Source organism: Culex quinquefasciatus, chromosome 3, assembly GCF_015732765.1.
Source record: "Culex quinquefasciatus strain JHB chromosome 3, VPISU_Cqui_1.0_pri_paternal, whole genome shotgun sequence".
In the NCBI taxonomy this organism is placed as follows: domain Eukaryota; kingdom Metazoa; phylum Arthropoda; class Insecta; order Diptera; family Culicidae; genus Culex; species Culex quinquefasciatus.
Genome location: NC_051863.1, coordinates 73,066,936 through 73,086,528, shown reverse-complemented (window position 1 = coordinate 73,086,528; position 19,593 = coordinate 73,066,936). Strand labels below are relative to the sequence as shown.

The 19,593-nt window shown below is 39.1% G+C and overlaps 1 protein-coding gene across 1 annotated transcript in view; it reads right to left on the bottom strand.

Annotated features, from left to right (window-relative positions):
- Positions 1-859: 859 nt before the first annotated feature.
- Positions 860-19,593, bottom strand: part of LOC6050902 (lachesin) — a 191,470-nt gene continuing 172,736 nt past the window's right edge. The window contains exons 8-9 of the mRNA XM_038261870.1: positions 13,130-13,189; positions 860-2,709 (exon numbers count right to left, since the gene is read on the bottom strand). Coding sequence (XP_038117798.1) covers positions 2,573-2,709; positions 13,130-13,189 — 197 coding nt within the window. The 3' untranslated portion in view covers positions 860-2,572. The remainder of the gene's footprint in view (positions 2,710-13,129; positions 13,190-19,593) is intronic.

The window sequence follows — 19,593 nt, the reverse complement described above, 5'->3', positions numbered from 1 at the left end:
GGTTGACATTTTTTTAAAATAGTGTCCACGTGGTTTATGGATGGTCCCGTACCTATTTTTCACAATAGTCCTCAAAAAATACCTACAACTTTGCTGAAGACTTGATCAAAAAATTCACTCAAAAGCTACTGCTGTTTGAATATTTACGTATCATTTTTGTATGGACAGCTACCAAAATTGTATGGAGGCTTGTATGGGTGAACCAATGACACAAAATAGCTTCTTTGGTCATAGGGAAGACCCCCACAAAGTTTGAGCCAAATAAAAAAATACAAAAAATAGAATTGGTCTTAATCGGCCGATTTCGTAGAGAATTTCTCTTTTGCTAATCATCACTGCTAATGACTGAAAAACACGACTATTCCAATGGCAAAAAGGTCCCTGCCACTAGGGGGCGCCTCTGACACGAGATATCTGAAAATGGACAAAAATTATGTCTTCGGACAAAGTCTCACGCAAATCAAAGATACTTTCTGTCAAGAAAGGCCACAAATCTCATTTCTTATATTTGATTTTAAAAACCATTTTAAATTCTTTGTGGTCGTACAATGGGTCATTAAGCTAAGAAAACAGTTTGAACAATAATAAAAAAATCTGAGCCTAATTTTAAGGTTCAAATCTGTCAAAAAATCAACACCTTTAGCACCTTTTGGCCATCACACACTTTTTATAATTTTTTTTCAGCTTGTCGTGCTATCTCGACACACTTTGAAATTGCGCAAACTGGCCAAAGAGATTTCAGGTCAGAAGGCGTTTTGACACAAAGCGTTTGACACACGTACATGGCTATTTTTCTGCTCAAAAACAAATAAACTAATGCAACAAATAGTCAAAACTGTTGAAAAGTCTACAGTTTTCATTGTTTTGTACAAAGAGCTATGAAAAAGTGCTGAACATATTGAAAATTTTTGGAAAATGTGCTTCGGCTCTACTAGGGGGTCCACTAATGGTTAAAACACCCTATCTCAAAATTTCAATTTTTCCTGTCACCCTAATGATCACTTTTGTTGATCCCAAAAAAAGTGATTGGGTTTTGATTAAGAACGTAATTTTCGGAGATATCTTGACAAGAAAAGAAAAATGATCGACACACGGCGTTTGGCGTTTGACACACGTACATGCCCGACTACTGTTCTGGCATCTTAATTCAACTAGACTTCGGGACAATGCTCAGAATGGTCAGCCTAAAAAAACGTGTTTGTCATTGTTTACATTGCTTGCTCTTGTTTTTTTTTGTTTATTCATGGTCAAACAATAAAACGCGTTTTCTCTCAGAATGTCAAAAAGCGACGTGCGGCAAGATTGCATGACAACGTTGACTTGTTCAAATCTTCAAACACATACATTTTTATTTCTCTAAAAATTAGTTTGGAAATATAATTGCTTTTGATGAGTTCCAATTTGTGTTTATGAATTATTAAATAAATTAACTAATTATTAAATTTCAATTCTCCGCTCAAGAACCTCCCTGGCAGCACCACCATCTATTTGCACGACCCCTTCGTCTTCCCCGCCCCTCTCGCCCAGTGCGCTTATCCGGGTCTTGCAATAACAAACTTTATTGCATTTTGATGGATGCATTATAATCAAAGTTGATTCAGACTTTCATCATTCAACACCATTATAAAGCTTTAAAAATTTCCCTCTCTCATCTATGGCGCCGAACTGTAACTATGGCGCTTCTGAAAGCTTTATGGGAGCATGTGTACGCGCGAAAGAGACGTCAAAGCTTTGCCGTGGCACTCACACCACCTCGCCCAGCAGCAGCAGCAGCAGCCGTGTGATGGCGCTCTCTGGTTGGCAATTTTATAATCCTTTAAAATCCTCTTGTTTGACTTTCTCCTCTTCTCCCTTCCCCAGTACTTAATTTTCAGTCTACAATTTCCAGCTGATTATGCATGATGATTTTTACTTAACTTTTTTCCGCCTTTTGAGAGCTTTTATTTTTCGTTGATGTGTCTGTGAGTTTGAGTGTTTGCGATTCGTTTCTTGATAGATGGGCTTATAAGCTTTTCAGTTTCTTTTGTTTCTTAACCTGTCTTCTTTTGTCAGCACGCGTGCGTGTGTGTGTGTGTGTATGGTATAAGCAGTATCTATGTTTAGTCGTTAAAATTTACATTCGATCTTGCGGATTACAATCGATTCGTTTTTCTTTTGGTTTTTGTTTGTGTAACATTCTACAAGCAGCTTTTCGTTTCACTTTGATTTACGCACAGAGAAGGAGAATGGATTCAATAGTTTGGTTTTGTGTTTTGGATTTTTCTTCCGTTATCAATTAGCTATCATGTATTGTTATTATCTTAAATTCAGTTTTTCTTTCTTTTCTCTTCGCCATTATTGTAGCAAAAGTAGCTCAGCTGTGATTTTCACACTCTCGATCATACTCACACTCGATTTCTCACCTTAATTTGGCCGATTGCGCACACGCACCCATGCACACCTTCACAAGTACACACACTCACACCATTTGTGCCGTACCATTTACTGCCCCGACAGTGGCGCTGACTTATGCTAACACCATCCTCGTCGTCGTCGTCGTCGTCGTCCTGTTTGGGTGCCGGTGGTGGTGCTGTCATCTGTTGGCCGAGCCCAGTGTTGCCAATATCGAGGAGGCCAGCAGTACGAGCAGCACCGACAGCCAAGGCCGGCGACCGGACACTAATGAATTGGCACTCGAGTTGCCCCGACCTCGGGCGGCCTCCGCAAGACCTGTGAAGCAAGCGGAGAGTGTGAATTAGAGGACTGAAACCGAGAGCTGAGTTAGGAATGGTAAACGGGCATCAGGTTTAGGTTTCAGCACTGTGTCATCTATTATTGAGACTGATTTAGCAGAGACAATATTGTACACTTGAACTGTTGTATTGAACAAACTAACACGTAAATAACGTAGATTCGATTCGATTTTTGATATATAATTGTGTATTATTAACCAACTTTTTTTTAACAAACCCCTGGTTCAATTTCTTAGGCAAAACAAAATAACTGTAAAAATTTCGAGCGAAATCGATTATGGATTAAGGGTAGATCGTAAAATCGGGTTATCATAAAATGTTTCATAAATTTTTTTTTTCGCTTTTCCTCATATATTTTTGCAAATTTTCTTATGCAAACTACAGTGATAAAAAGAAACCCTTAAACCTTAACCGATTTGGCTCAAAATTGGCACAGTTTCTTAAATTGCTTGGAGAATCGAGCTAGGGGGTAGGGTACGTTATCCATTAGTGAACCCATTTCCTATGGTGTACCCTCTGAAGGGTTTCTGATGAAAAAATCAATAAAATCACAATTTCAAGCGTGTTGTTGTCTACAAATCTTTTATTTGGCACGTTCAGCATCATTTGAATCAATGTTGACTGATATTGAGTTGTCCTTTTCACCAAAATAAGTGTTTTGAGTTCGACATCTAAAATCAGCCATGGCCACTAACATTTTCACAACAAAACTGCATTTATAGTTTATGATTGAATTAACTATCCAATCATTTTTTGACTGATTATTTAACTTCAGCAAGTCGAAATAATGTAAGTTTAAGGAATTTTACTAAAATAAAGCGAAGAACTGCTCATTTTCGAGCAAAAATTAGAGGGGTCCAACATAGGACAACGAACATCCAAACTTTTCCAAAAGTGGACCCCTGTTAATTAGGCCTTCAAAAATGAAGAAAACTGTGTATTTAATCAAAAAAATCTCTTAAACATACAATAAATGCTTGTTGTTATCAACCTAAACGCATTTTTTTTTTCAATTGTGAGTATAAATATAACTATTTCATGTTAAAAGTACCAAAAATGCTGAAGCCTTAAAAAATTATAATTAATCAAAACTATAGTCAATTGAACTTAACTGAAGCATCAAAATTGCAGTTTGATATGATATTTTATTATAATAAATCAAGAACAAAACATTTTTTTAAATAAACATGCGTGGTTTTATCAGCAACTGTAAACAAATCTTTTGTTTAGTTTCGATCAACCATTTATGCTGAAAAATATGCATCAAAATTACTTTTTTTCATTATTTTTATGTTTACAGTGGTTTTTGAAACGTTTTCTCTGATCTTTTTCGGATAAAAATGTCTTTAAATGTCTATTAGGTTTTATTGTTGTTTAAAGCCAAATTTGATAACAAAACATATTTGTTTATGATGAAAAGTGAGCAAAAACCCTCTTTTATTCATTATATCTATCATTAGACCTACACCATGCATCAAAACATCAAATATCGGTTAAATTTGGTATAAAAATAACAGTTTGCCCGGGTCCACAATCGGATTATGGACCCGGGACCACTATAGGAAAAGGGGGTCCATAAATGACAAAAAAAACTTTTTTTCAAATGGCTATTTTTCTGCTCAAAAACAAATAAACTGAAGAACAAATAGTCAAAACTGTTCAAAAATCTTCAGTTTTCATTGTTTTGTACAAAGGGTTATGAAAAAGTGCTGAACATATTGAAAATTTGTGAAAAAGTGCTTCGGTTCTACTAGGGATTCCACTAATGGTTAAAATACTCTATCTCAAAATTTAAATTTTTCCTGTCACCCTAATGATCACTTTTGTTGATCCCAAAAGAGAGATTGGGTTTTGATTCAGAACGTGATTCTCGGAGATATCTTGACAAGAAAAGAAAAATGATCGATATCTATCAGTAGGGCGTCCACTGAAATAAAAAAAAAGAACCAAATTCCTTAATTCCAGGAATTTTGCCACTTTTCCTTAATTAGTAATCGGGTTTTTTAGATTACTTAATAAGGAAAGGAGGCAAAATTTCTAGAATTTAGAAATTTGATACTTTTTTTATTTCAGTGTCCAATTTTCCCGGGTTATGATTTTCCGGGAAACGAGAATTTTTTTTTCAGTCCCAGGAATTCCCGGGATTTCGGGATCCCGGGAATTTTTTGAATCAGTTCAAAAAATAAATGTTTTCATCATCAATTTGTAAAAAAAATTGTTAAGCTTAGTATCATAGAATTAGCCCAATATTATCAATTGTTGATAATCTACACTACCATCTAAACAAGGAGAGCAGTTTTTAACAGCATAACATAAATTAAAAATAGATTTTTTTTGTTCATTGTTGTGCTGTGGATTTCAAAAGAACCTGGATTTGGAAATTCCCGGTTTTTTTTTAATCCTGGGAATTTTGTTCCCGGGATTCTCGGGATGGACGCACTACTTATCAGTAGTATCGCCAGATTGTAAAATACTAATTTATGTAAGAAACTCTTAAACCATTCTTCATGGACAAGTGCTTAGTAATTTTCGTTAAAGTTACAACCTGCAAATTCTACATTTGGCCTTGAAATTGCTTGATTTTAGTGTTTGAGTAAATTTTTACCAGATATTTTGAGATCGTGTTTCAAGTGAGCAATTCTCTACAAAATCGGTCTTTTTTAATTTTTTTTTTTTATCTGGCTGAAACTTTTTTGTTGCCTTCGGTATGCCCAAAGAACCCATTTTGCATCATTAGTTTGTCCATATAATTTTCCGTACAAATTTGGCGGCTGTCCATAAAAAAATGATGTATGAAAATTCAATAATCTCTATCTTTTGAAAGAATTTTTCGATGATGATGTCTTCAAACAAGTTGTAACTATGAATAAGGACTACACTGAAAAAATGATACACGGTAAGAAAAATAGTGATTTTTTATTTATTTTTTTGTCAACACTATTTTTATTTATTTTTTTATTTTTTGATATGTATAAGGAGACATCAAATGTAAACTCTTCTGAAATTTCCAGGCTGTGACCGAGTTATAAATTTTTGAATCATGTTTTTTCGAAAAATCGAAATATTGGTTGCAAAAATTTTTCAACCAAATATTCGATGTAAAATCAAATGTGCAATCAAAAAGTATTTTAGTGAAATTTTGATAAAGTGCACCGTTTTCAAATTAAAGCCAATTTTAGGTAACTTTTTTTTGAAAATAGTCGCAGTTTTTCTTTTTTTTAACAAGTGCACATGTTTGCCAATATTTAAAAAAATATTTTTGAAAATTCTCTGTATTATGCTTTTTTTAGTCTGCCATGCAATGGATTAAAAACAGGACAATTTATGTTTTTTTAAGTTTTATGTTCTACAAGTCATTCCATTTTTTAATGTTGATTTCTTAACACCTAATGGTCCAATTTACAATGTTAAAATATCAAACATTCGTGAAATGTTCCGATCTTTTCGAAAACGATATTTTTAAATCAAAACAGCATTTTAAAAAGCGTAAAATTGAATGCTTGACGACCAATATTTCGATCTTTTGCAAAAAAAAATCGGTATTGATTCAAAAATCCATAACATAGTCAAAGATTTTTTACACAACCTGAAAATTTCTGAAAAGTTGGCGTTTGATGCCCCAAAAAAAATTAAAAAAATTAAAAGTGTTTTATTGCAAATCAAATTTAAGCGACAAAAATTTAAATTAAAAATCACATTTTTTTACCGTGTATATTTTTTTCAGTGTAGTTTTAATTTATACCTACAACTTTGCCGAAGACACCAAATCGATCAAAAAATTCTTTCAAATGATACAGATTTTTGAATTTTCATACATCATTTTTGAATAGACAGATTTCAAATTTGAATGGAAAATTATGAGCATGAGCATGAGAGACCACCCATGGTTGTCCTTCTCCGTTGCTGAACAGGACCGTAAAATCCCATCAGCACAACCGATCACACGGTTCAACGATCTAGTAATGTTTCCCTTATCAACAGCATGTATAAATGCGCAGAAAAGATAAAACATCAAGATCATCAAAACTAGAGCTAGTGCGAATAGGCAACAGTCGTTGGCCACCAACGGCGCCCGCCATGTCAGTTTGTAGATCTCGAGGGGACGGGACGGGAATGTTAGTATGCACAGGTTGCTACCAAGGGTGGGTTCTATACGATATCCACACCCCCACGTGTGCCGGAAAAACTACTTCTACTTGGGATTTTGTTAGTAAGAAAGGGTAATGATCAGGATTCATCATAGAAGATGATGATGTGACCCAAAAGTCAATATGTTTTGTTTATAGGGTGATGTATTATTCTCAAGGCAAACAATCGGATGCTGCTGATGAGACAATTCCCGTTTATCTGCTAACAATTTAAACGAAAATGGTTTAATCTTAGACAGCCGGCTGTGGAAAGATAAAACCACAAATATACATAAACTCTGCGTAGTGTATTCAGTTCGAGTGAATCATAGACGAGATTTCAAATTCTAAACAATTATAAGATAAGTGATCTGTAAATAACAAATTATCTACGGAGCTATAAAAAGGACTTGATAATCGCGTGGAAGCAATACTCGTTATCGTGCTTTCTGAGCTATAATGCTAAGACTAAGAGAATGTTTTTTGACGCGTTTTAAGGAAACGACTAATTGAATTTATTTAAAATTTAATACGCTTGACAAACAAAAAAACATTATTTCAAATTGTAGAAAAATCACAAGGAAAACGGCTCTGGTATGTATAAAACACGGCGACAAACGAGAAAAACAACCGGCCCGACGTAAACGCGTTGCTTATCAGATTCTATCGGACTAAATTTGCTTTAAATCGATCGCAAGGCCACCGTAAAACGCTGTAACCAATTTGTTTATTAGTATTTACATACTCTTTCACTCATTCACTCACTCTGCCAATCATACAAAAAGCTAGCTAATTTGAATTTACTAATCGTAATACTATTTAGAGTCCAAAAATTTTCAAATGAAGATTTTTGCCTAACGTTGCGTTTAAAACATATTAGGCTACTGTTGTAAACGCTCCGTTCACATCTGCATCGTTTATCGAATGGCGCTCTTCCAAACAAGATTCCCGTTCCTCTCCCTTTTCTTTTCTCTCTTTTTGTTTTCTTTCCAGACCGATTAACTTCGCATCAACGTGTACACGGAGGATCGGCATTACACGAAATCGAGTTCGATTACACGAAATTCAGTTCAGGTACGATTACATACTTTCGTGTAACAGGGGTCGAACTGGATTTCGTGTAAAATTGAAATTGAAACGTTTCACTCGTTTCACCGGTTGGAAAATTGCATACATGCGGGCGTATTTTCATTTTGTTTCGGATTTTTATTTATTGATTATTAATTTGAAATAAAAACTGGCGCATCAAATATTTTTTTATTATATTCTAAATTGACACACTCCGCTCCCAGGTCATGGCGTAATTTTTGTTGCAGGCAGAAGCCACGGCAATGCCCATCCGGATCCACAACCCTGACGGATGTCACGGAAACTCAGCGATACAGGCAACAACTCTTTCCCGTCCAAATTTCTCCAGATTTTCAATCCGGATCGATCGTTTTTTGGAGCACTAAGTCGATGATGTTGATAAGACTTGGAACGGCTTTCGGGTTGACCTTCAGTAGAAAATCCGGTCTTTAGGAACATCGACCGAGGATCGTGTCAACGAACTATAAGGGCTCTGCTCGCGAAGTCGGACCTTCTTTTCCCCGGATCGGGAACAACGGATTTTCCGAGTTGATTGTTGAAGCATATTAGTTGCCACAACAGGTTGGGGGAGCAAGAGGAAGCCATCAGTTGTTCTTGATGAGGACCCGGAGTTCAACACCTCCGTTGGCTGTTTATTTTGGGAAGGGCGGTCGATGTTTCCCGGCTGGGATAAGAGCGCCACCGCCACCTAGGCGTGCCCGAACCGGGAGTTCCCGATCATGGAAGCGCATCCGGGCCTGGGAGCTAATGAATCCTTGGGACGGGATTCGATTTCGAGCACTTCGTCCTCCTTCGAGAAGGATACGGATTTGGCCGCCTTACCGTCCGAGTTCATGTGGTCAAAGCTGCGCCGTCGCGAGGAGAGCGTCTGTTCGTCACCTGCCCTGACCACCTTGGCAGGGATCTTCTTCACCGGAATGACGTTCTGGATTTGGGAGGGAGTCGGCGGGTGGGTTGTTGCTGAAAAAGTTTAAACGTTAGTGAGGCAGCATGACTTTTGACCAAATCATCAACACTTACCGGGGACTTCTTCAGTATCCCGGCGGGCGCTTCGTCACTCTGCTTTCTCTTTTCGGTTGCTCTTCTCGCCCAGCCGCGAAAAGATTGAACAGCCGCCGCCGCCGAAACTGTCACTCTTCTTCCCAAGCGCCTCGATATTCTTGTGACTTTCGAGGCCATATTCTTCGGCGGTTTCCTTCCGTTTCCGGCGTCGTCAATGTCGGCGTCAAATTCTCCATCCTCCTCCTCTTCGTCATTGGAGTTGCGCTCGAGCCGTTCGACGACGGCACTCCACTTGCCTATGCTACCGACCGTCGATGCGCACAATGTTCGTGGTAGATCTGCCGCCAGCCGGAAGTGCGATTTTGTGCTTGAAAAAGTCTTTCCGCGATTTGCTTGGCAGAGACCCCGCCGAGCTGGGGCCTGAAAAGGTCAACAAGGGTTAAAAGCGAATTCTTCAGCGCTCCTGAGGAGAAAGGATCTTACGGGACACCGCCGATTTGGGTGGGTTGCTCAGCGTGGCGGAAACCGCCGCTACCGGGACCAGATTGGCCAAGTGTTCCAGCAGTACTGGCCCCTCGACGACTGCCGACTCCGAGGACAGCACCGTTTCGCGGCCACTATGGTTGCACACCGTCTTCGAGTTGCACAGGATGGCAATGAAGTCCCACATCGTCGTGATGCCCATCTCCCGCAGGTAGTTCAAATCCATCAGCATGTCCATCTGGAACCGGTTCTCAACAAACACATGCGCGTACCCGGCGGCCGCCTGCGATGGAATGCCGGCATTGGTGAAGAACTTCACCCATGACGCTGGAAGAGAACAAAAAAACGGTTCCCCCGATAAAGGGCAATCAAAAAATTTAGATCAATTTTTAGAGTGGCATCACAACGAACCCCGGCTTCTGCTGGAGTAGAGGGGGGACGGGACCAGCAGGACGACTTGGTTGTGATTTCGCGCTTGAGCACTGGTGTGCGGGAATCTGTGTCGGACATTTCCTTCAGCATGGCGCACTTCAGCAGGACGGCACCGTTCAACGGAACGCCATGCAATTCTTCGTCCTCAATTTGCTGATCGGGTTCTTCTTCCGAATGTTTTTCGACCTGTTGAGCACAGCAGAAGAAACCGGATCCAATGGAACCGTTTCCCACTTGGAACGAACTGCCAGTTTTGAGCTTCTCCTCCGAGCTCTGCATCGGAACGCCGTCAATTTCCTCCGTGGTGTTTAGCGGCATCCCGTCGTTGTAGATGTCGTGCTTGAGCACTGGCGTGCTGGAATCTGTATCGGCAATTCCCTTCAGCATGGCGATCTTCAGCTGGGCGGGCACTTCCTCCGGTTGCTTTTCGACCTGTTGAGAGATTGTATTTTTGAAATTGTCAAACCAATAAGTAAATCTACTCACAATCGCAATCCCCAGGAAGGTGTGCTGCAGCCTAAGCGACAGCCACCGGTAATCAATTCTTCCTTGCAGCAGTTTGGACGCCGTGATGCGTTCCTAAATTTCCCGTCTTAATCTTGGGCAATATTGTCCTGTAGTATCCGGTGCTCATTTTAAACTGCAAGTTTGCGATCCTCGAGCCATCGCACTCGCCTTGTTCGTTGTCGTGTTGAATCACTCCTCAAGACGAGGTCGCTCCGAAGTCGGACTTGGTTTTCCCCGGAGACTGTGGAATGTCCAAGTGATCGGAGGGACAAACCAAGAAACGACTAGTGCCACGTCGGTTGCCCTGGTTGCGGCCGATACGGATCTGGACCTAGAAAGCTCCGATGCACGACGCGAACGGGACAAACCGCTGTGTCTGCGGCTTCGGCTCTGACTTTGTTGGGGAACCGTATCTGGAAAATGAGCGTGACCAAAAGCGGCTCCCGGAGCTGCTGTGGATAAAATTACGATAAAAGGTTGATTTCTAAATCTGCATGAAGGGGACTTACCGAACTGGCACGGTTGTCGGATCGACAGCGGCTTACGGAGCCAGATCTAATAACGCGAGCGGGTTAAGCGTCAGCCGGGATAGTCGGTGCCATCGCGTATGTCTTCTCCCGCCGATTCCTGACTTTCCGGGAGCTGGTTTTGCTCATCCTCTTCGGACTTTCCAGGTTGTTTATCCTCGATTCTCAATTCTTTCTTCTCCTAGTCTGGGCGCACGGATACTGTCGGTAGGCGAAATCCGGGAACACGTTCTGCTCGCTGTAGGTTCGCGTACATATCTTATCTGTGAAACGTAATTTTAGCTGTAGAAAACTTTCAATTTTTCAACAATAGTCGTGGCCGTCAGATTTGACAAATTCCGGACAGAAGGTAACAGCGCCCGAAAAAAACAAGATTCTGGTTCCCCCAGACCTATGCACCAAGAAATCAATCGAATCCGACCATAAAATTAACCACCAGCCCGTGATTCTTGGATATCCGGGCTGGGGAACTGGAACTTGTTTTTTTTTCGGGCGCTGACGATAAATTTGCGGCCGGAAGGTAAAAATTTGCTTCCCCTAGACTGAAGAACCAAAAAAAACAATCGAATACGACTATACAATTAATCACCAACCCGTGATCTTGGATATCCGGTCTGGGGGAACTGGTATCTTGTTTTTTCCCGGGCGCTGACTATAAATTTCTATGACTTCCGGCCGGAAGGTCGAAATTAACTTCCCCCAGACCGAAGAGCCAAGAAATCAATAGAATCCAGCCACAAATATATTCACCTCGCCGTGATTCTTGGTTTTCCCGTCTGGAGGAAGCGGAATCTTGCTTTTTCCAACCGCAGCCGTCAGATTTAAGCCATTTCCTGTCGGAAAGCAGAATTTAGCTTCCCCCAGACTGGAGAACCAAGAATTCAACCGAATTCGGCCACAACATTATTCGCCGGCCTGGTATTCTTGGTAATCCTGTTTGAGAGAACCGGAATCTTGCCTTTTCCGGCAGCTGTTCGCAAAACCGAGCAGAACTTACCTGCAACACCTCTTGCTACCAGCATCTTCCAAATTTCACTAAGTCCCGATTTGACAGCGGGTGAAATGATTCCGCCGATTCTTCTTAAATTTTCTAAGTCCAAAAGTTACACCTTTTGCAGTTCGGACCCCTGAACTGGAAAAGATGTAACTTTTACACTTTTTGCAGTTCGCATTTTACATCTTTTTCAGTTCGAGGGTTGAAACTAGTCGGTGGTGTAAAATCGAACTGCAAAAAGTGTAATGCTGATTCTCCGTGTACAATCGTTTCTACCGTGTGAACGTGGCTGTGAAATATTTCACAGCCCTTCAGTAATATCTTTTTTTCCTTGTTTTGGTTTAGGTTGACAGTTCGCAATCGAAGCAACCCTTCGTTTTCTGTTTTGCCTTAGCTTGACAGTTCTTTCAAATTTGAATGGAAAATTATATGGACAAACGAATGCTGCAAAAATGCTTCTTTGGACATTCTGAAAGCATCATGAAAGTTTTAGCCGGATAAAAAATACAAAAAATCGAATGACAGAAATCTCAGAGAATTGCTCCTTTGAAAAGAGTTTTGATGTTTTTAAACCATAAAACAATGTTTCTCGTTTCCCCCCTTTCTTGTTGACCAGATGAGCTAGAAAATTTCCACAACATCGCGTTTTTTTTTGGGTGAGTGAGACTAGGCCATGCAAATAATCATAAATTTGCATGACCTAATATCTCCTCCAGGGGTGGTCTACTTTTGCTTACTTTTTACAATGTTATCTATAAGCCAATGCATATTCAACCAAGGCAAATGAATGCGTGTCAATAAATCACCAGCAATCAATTTTTATCAATAATGTTTTACCATTCATGAATAGTTGACTGAAAACTCCCTACAATTAAGCATCAACCTTTGATCTGTTGTGGATCTGCAAATGAAACGAGTTTCAAAGGTCCATCTCGATCGCTGCAACTCAATTACGGCATTGTCAATTAAAACAAAAGTCAACTATGCAATTTCAATTATGTCCCTGAATGCAGCAACAAAAAAAAAGTTGCTCGTACAGAGTCAATGTCGACATCAGATTTTTTCCGTTTTATTCCAAGAAGCAGTTCATACAACGGATTGAGAAAAAAAGAAAACAACAAAAGCGAGTCCCTCTGAAAGGGCTCCAGCTCCCTTCTGGCAACACTGGCAAACAGGGAAAAATTTATCCCTCCGTCTGTCTGTCTGCGACTGTCTGCAACATCTCATCTCACATACCTCCAATTATATTTAATTGATCGTCGCTTGTTTGCACTCCACCCGGATGAATTTTTATTTCTGAAATGAGAGAAGCAGAGAAAAACGATAGGAAAAATGAGAAAAAGATCATGCCACGCCAAACGGGACAAAGACAATGGGAAAAATGTCAAACAAATCATTTCCACCGGAGAACAAAAGGAATCTGTGGGGAGGAGAGACAGGGGGGGGGGGGGTGGTGAGGAAATCAAAAGTTTTGTGTATTTGTCAGGATCGGAATCAACAGTGGCACGGCAATACAACCATAGAGAGAGATTTTAATAGAGTGGGTTGAGCGGCTATTGGAAATGGTCTTATTATTTTCTCAAAACGTTTATTAAAAAGTGATTTTTTACTTTTTTTCGATTTGGTGGCACAAATTTTCTTCGTACTTCTCTACGCCTAAAAAGTTGCGTTTTTTTGTCCCCTAAAAAATATTTAAAAAATCAAAAATTTAAAAAAAATATGGAATTTATTCAAAACATACAGATTTTCATAACAGTTTGCATAAAAATTTAGACACTGATCGATGAACTATTTTAACAATTTCTCTGTTGAAGTTGATTGTTGATTTACTTTGCTCGATGTTTCACTTTTTTAAGGGGTTACATACATGGGTCCTGCCTCGATGGAGTCGCTCGTAGGCAGTTGGACAACAATCCAAAGGTCGTCAGTTCGAATCCCGGGGTGGATGGAAGCTTAGGTGTAAAAAGAGGTTTGCAATTGCCTCAACAATCAAGCTTTCGGTCACTTAGTTTCGAGTAGGAATCTCGCAATCGAGAACGCCAAGGCAATGCTGTAGAGCGAATAATTTGATTTGAATTTGATTTTTGAAAGCTAACTGTCAAACTTTGTGAGCATTTTGCTCTGAATACCGAGTTGATTTACGGGAGCCGTGATATTTCAAAATGGGATGGATCAAATTTACTGAAATTTGGTGTAAAGACTCTGAATACATATCTCGTGGGCATGACTTAGCCCGATTTTGCTTTAAAAAAACACACAAATCATAAACTGATGTTTTTTTTAATGGAATCATAAAAAAAATATGATTTTTTTTACTTTTTTGACAAAATTGGCCTTTGTCATGCACACGGGACAGGTTAAATGAGTATTCACCACCAGAGCTGAAAATGTCAGGGGTCATGACGCGAAAATCGGTGACGCTGACTCAAATTTTTGAGATCCATTCACTAAACCGCAAAACCATGACATAAACAAACCCGACTCAGTCGTGAGTGCCCTAGCTCACTGAGCAGCTGCAATGCGAGGCAGTAGTCGACCAACGCTCATTCGACGTTGCACGCACACACATAAAGAAACAAGTTTTTACACAAAAAGTTGGTATTTATGCGTGGAAATGTAATTTTAAATATAAGTAATGGTTGTTTTAAGTGTTTTGCACAGTCTAGAACCATTCAATTGCTTAAAAATAGTCAAAATAGTGTTTAGAGAGGATTTTACGAGTCAGTCATACGACACGAATTGAGTGAGTGTAGCTCACAGCGATGGAATAATCATCATCAAAAGAAAATCATTGGATGTTCATCAAGAGAAAAAAATCCGAAGGGAGCATGCTCTCCTCTCTCGCGCACGAAAGATCGGTAAAAGGAATCTAGAAAAATCATCATCTTGATTATTCGGCGGAATATCTTTTTCACGACTACACTTTCAGATGTAACGTCACACGTCGAAAAATGACCTGTCACATTTTGTTGATGAGCAATGTGTGTAAATAAAGTGGAATAAATAATTTTTAGTGGTGCTGACAAGAAAATTCACAAAAAATCATCAGCGGATTGATTTTTTTGGAGAATTTCGGGAGCGATTTTCTCTTGCGTGATTCGCCTCCTCTCTCTTTCGCAGGTGAAAAAAGTTCGCAAGCGAAATTGATTATTTTGCGATTATTCCATCCCTGGTAGCTCATTTTTTCACGTCTCTCATTCTCCAGCAGCCGACCGGCACGAGTCAGGCGGCAGTGGTTGAACGAACACAGTAGGCTTACAGTCACATGCTAGCAGTGAACTGACATTTTGGTTTGCTTCATGTGTACGCTGGGTTGGAAATATTTTGCAGGCCTGTTCACCACAATGTTAAGCTGATTTAGTCAAAGCAGTGTTATGCAGTGTTATGCTTTATGGTTAGGGATTAAGTTGAGCCAATATTTTAATGATTGTCATAAAGATAGTGTTTATTCAACTTCACCATACTTTGGGGAATATTTTCTTTAAATGGGAAAATGTTTTTGTGTTTCATTGAATTCACGTGTCTTATTTTTTTTTTCAAATTTCAGCTCAAAACAATTTATGAAGCCTAAAATATGATTGGCCTAACCAAAATGATACTTGGAAATAACAAAACTGTTACCAAAGAATTCAAAAACTAGCCAGTTTTTCTTTTTTGCTAAATCAACAGCATTTTCAGCTAGATTAACCAGTTTTAAAAAAAACATGTGCTTAAATTATCAAATCTAGGGGTTTCAGCTTAAGCTTATTTGTTAATGTACCAATAATATTCTTTTAAGTGTTGAGTGACGAAATTTGAAATTTATCAAACATTTTGAATCTGTCAAAATTCTTTGCGTAGTTACCAATAGACATGCCTTGAAACGTTCAAACAATTTATTAAAAGTCAAAATTGCACAAACCCGTAGTTCTTCCAGCAGCTGATAGCTTTATTCCCACAACAAGTCCCACCACCCTTTGATTGAGTTGTACCATTCCAATTCACATCGGAAATGACAACGGCAATCAAACAAGATGATGCTGATGATGTTGTCCTCTGGCATTTCTTGTCCCACAAATCCTGGCCCAGAACAAGAGGCACCGGAAGCTGATGGTGCGAACAAAAAAAAATATTGCCGTCCCGATCCGAGCCGAGCTCAAAACGAGCGGGAAAATTATAAATGAACTGATTGAATGAATGGAAGTGATTGTTTGTGTTTGGATGAAAAATCTAATTAGTTCAGCCCTTTTGTGCTCGTCGTCCGGCGCGCGGGAATGGGGCTTTGTTTTCCAGACAGACAGACAAACGGACCGAACGCACAACGACAACGATGAGAGCAGGACGTCGAGGCAGACAGCCAGCACCGGATGTTGGAATCTACCGCCTTTCGATGGGTGGAATTCTCGGACTTGTGAGTTTACATTCATCATGTTCTGGCATTCGACGGCAAACAGACCATCACTGAATCCACTCCAGAACCGGAAAAGTGATCTCAATCAAAGAACGGTTGGTGGGAATGTGGGGATGGCTGTGGGTGGGTGGTTAGAGGAGAGTAAGGGAGTTCAGTATTTAATAAAGTCAAGCTTTAGAGCCGAAAAGAGATGTTGTTGAAAATTTAAGTTATTTTTCAAGTTGAGTCGAGAGTAAATCCTTTATACCCAACCAGGGCTTGAATGGGTTGAACAAATTCTAAGCATTAACCCAAAAAAACAGATATCCAGAGTCCAAATTCTGCAGTAACCAGATGCCTATTTCGTTTCGTTTGCTACAATTACCACTTCAGAGCGCAGCTGTTCTTAGGAAACGACTATTGCACTCTTGCTAGAATCTAGACGTGCATCCTGTTCGGTTGCACAGTGTTCTACAAAGCGAATCCCACCATTCACAATATTTTTTTCTCACGAACATCGCTCGCTGGCAGCAATCGCCAGGTCTGTTCACATGAAGCTGGAACTCAATTATTTGCACTTGCTGCAAACTCAATGCAGCGCAAACTGCTTTGGGACTCACACATAGGTACGTTTATTACAGTCCAGTGTTCGGTCCTTATTTTATTTGTTGTGGAAAAAAAAGATCCATCCACCTCGCATTCATGGTTGTAAGTGCGTTTTGTGCGCAAAAGAAATTGTTTCAAAAATGTTTATTAATTGCTTTGTAAAAAATGCTTTAAAAGGTATTTTTGGTCCCTGATTACTTAAGAGCTTTGGCTTTGGTGTCAAAAGAACATTTGATCAGTACAAAATTCTACGAATTTTGGTCATGACGATACTAGGGTGGTCCTAAATTTTCTCAGTTTTTCACAATCTATCTCCGCACCCTGATGAGATAGGGACATATTTTACTGAACAGTTTTGCAGTGCTCACCATTCTGAACAACTTTGCTGACGACACCAAATTTCTATCTCTTAATCTGTTCATTATACAGCATTTTATATGAAAAGTGCTAGGGCTACCTTTCAAAAAAGTGTTTTTATTCTATAACTTTCTTGCATTATTTTTGGCAATTTTGGTGTCTTGGAAACATATTTGAAGGACTAAAAAACGCGTCTATTGACGAAAGAACGAAGTCGCTTGCTTGTTTTGTTCAAAAGTTTGAGCAATTTTACGTTTTAAAATAAGCTTTTTTAAAATATTTGTATCTTTTTTGGTGGAAACAAAATTACATTCTGTTTGTTGCATTTGAAAGCATGAGAATTCTTTTTTTATAATGATTAAAAAATCTCATAAGAGTTTTTTCGACAACTCAAATAAAATCTGCCATGTCTTCGTGAAGAGGTAGGCATTTGTTTGAACTTTTAAGTAAAATTTTAATAAAGAACGCCATTCGTACTCAAAAATCAGAAAAAAACGTATTTTCATCAAAGATAATAAACACACAGCATCAAATCAGACTATAAAATCGCATGCAAAAGCATGCACATCACCTTCGTAAAAAAAACGTAATATTACACACTGCATGTACATTAGTAAGGACTGGCATCTTAGCCCACTCATCCATCAGACCGAAGATGAATAAAAAGGATAAACGCACATTTGAACTTGCCATTTCGGTCAAGTAGGTTTCCCATACTGGTGGGCTTCATATTTCTGGGTGTAATATTACATAGAAACTAATAAAAAATGCCAAATTTATTTTTTACCCAGGCTTTTTACACGCAGCTGGATTCCTATTTTGTAGTTTTTCCGCGTTTTTTAACTTTGTTTTTATCAATGTTCAACAAAGTTGCAAAACATACACACAGTTTTCTAAATTAAGTTGATAGGCTATAAGAAGGCATTTGAATTAGCGGACATTCGGACTGGTGGAACAGAAAGTATCGTTTTTCTGAGCTGGTCATACATAAGGTAATCTAACTAAAAACGATACGGTTCCAAATTTATGTTGGATTCGGAATCTGTCGTACAAATAATTGTGCATTTTCTAAAAAAAACCCCGATTTAATCCCACCTGGGGTGAGATAGAGCCTTTCTTACAAAAGGAAGGTAACGGAAGTTAATTTTTTTTTCAAAGAAATAGCAAAATAAAGAATGGTCTATTCACGAATCAATTCAAAAATCAATCTGATTTTTTTTTCATATAATTGAAAAGCGCGTTTTTTTTTTGCCCCATTCCTATGGCCGAGTGTAAGCTGTACTCGCACACAAGCATTTTCGATTTTCAAAATCAGAACAACTTATTTTAGAAGCTGAAAATCCGCTCACAATTTAAGATGTTCGCAATGCTTTCTGCCTATTGACAAATTATTCTTATTCTCTGGGTGTTTTTCACTTTTCAAAACGAGAAAACAAAATAATTCCGCCTTGCTCTAGAGCGTTAAAGTGATTACAAAATGACTGGCAGAATGTATTTCTACACCCGAGTTTTTGCCGTGTTGTAATCTGTAACGGCAAAACCGCTTAAAAGATCTTGCAAGCTTTAAAACTCCTACTGGAATTCACTAAACTGACATTTAGGCGTTAGGAAAAATTGTGAGCTTCAATATGCAAGTCAGAAAATCCTGTAGTATGCTGCGACTGAGCGCTCAGTGAGTCTTCACTACGACAAGCGCAAACGTACCGAGTGAACCACCTTGGCTCGGGTGAGTGCCAGACACGAAACCGAACCGACGAGCCGACGCGTGTCTTAGTTCACTGGTACGATGAACCTTAATACTAACACACAAATGGGTTCGAGCTCGTACCGAAACTTGAAAACTAAACCCGCGGTGTGCGTTGTCACTGGCGCATGGGAAGCTTGGTTTCTCACCAGAAATTCGTTCGCTCAGAGAATGAGCAAAAAAAGAAAGGCAATAGAATGAGCATGAGGCTTCAGAACGGATAGCTGCTTGCGTCGTGTTTGCGTTCGCTAAAGCATAGTAATGATAATCATGATAGGCGATTTGTGAGCTTTTCGAGACATTTTGGACGAGTAGAAACGTGAGAAAATTGTGTTGCCAAATACAGGATGGCACTGTAAACAGCTAACCTCTTCCCAATCCTTGATGGAAACAATTTTGAATAAATACATTTTAGCACTGTTGCTGTTAAATGTCCTAACAATCTCTTTTTAAGTGGAATATCAAATTTCAATAGGAATTAAATTTTATGTAAATCAAACAAATATACCAATTACAAACATTAATAATATTTTGAGAAAATTTAACGTGAAAAAATGTAAAAAAAATACTTAAAAAATCAAATGCCCATCACATAACTTTCCAGCGAAACCCGAAAGTACCGTG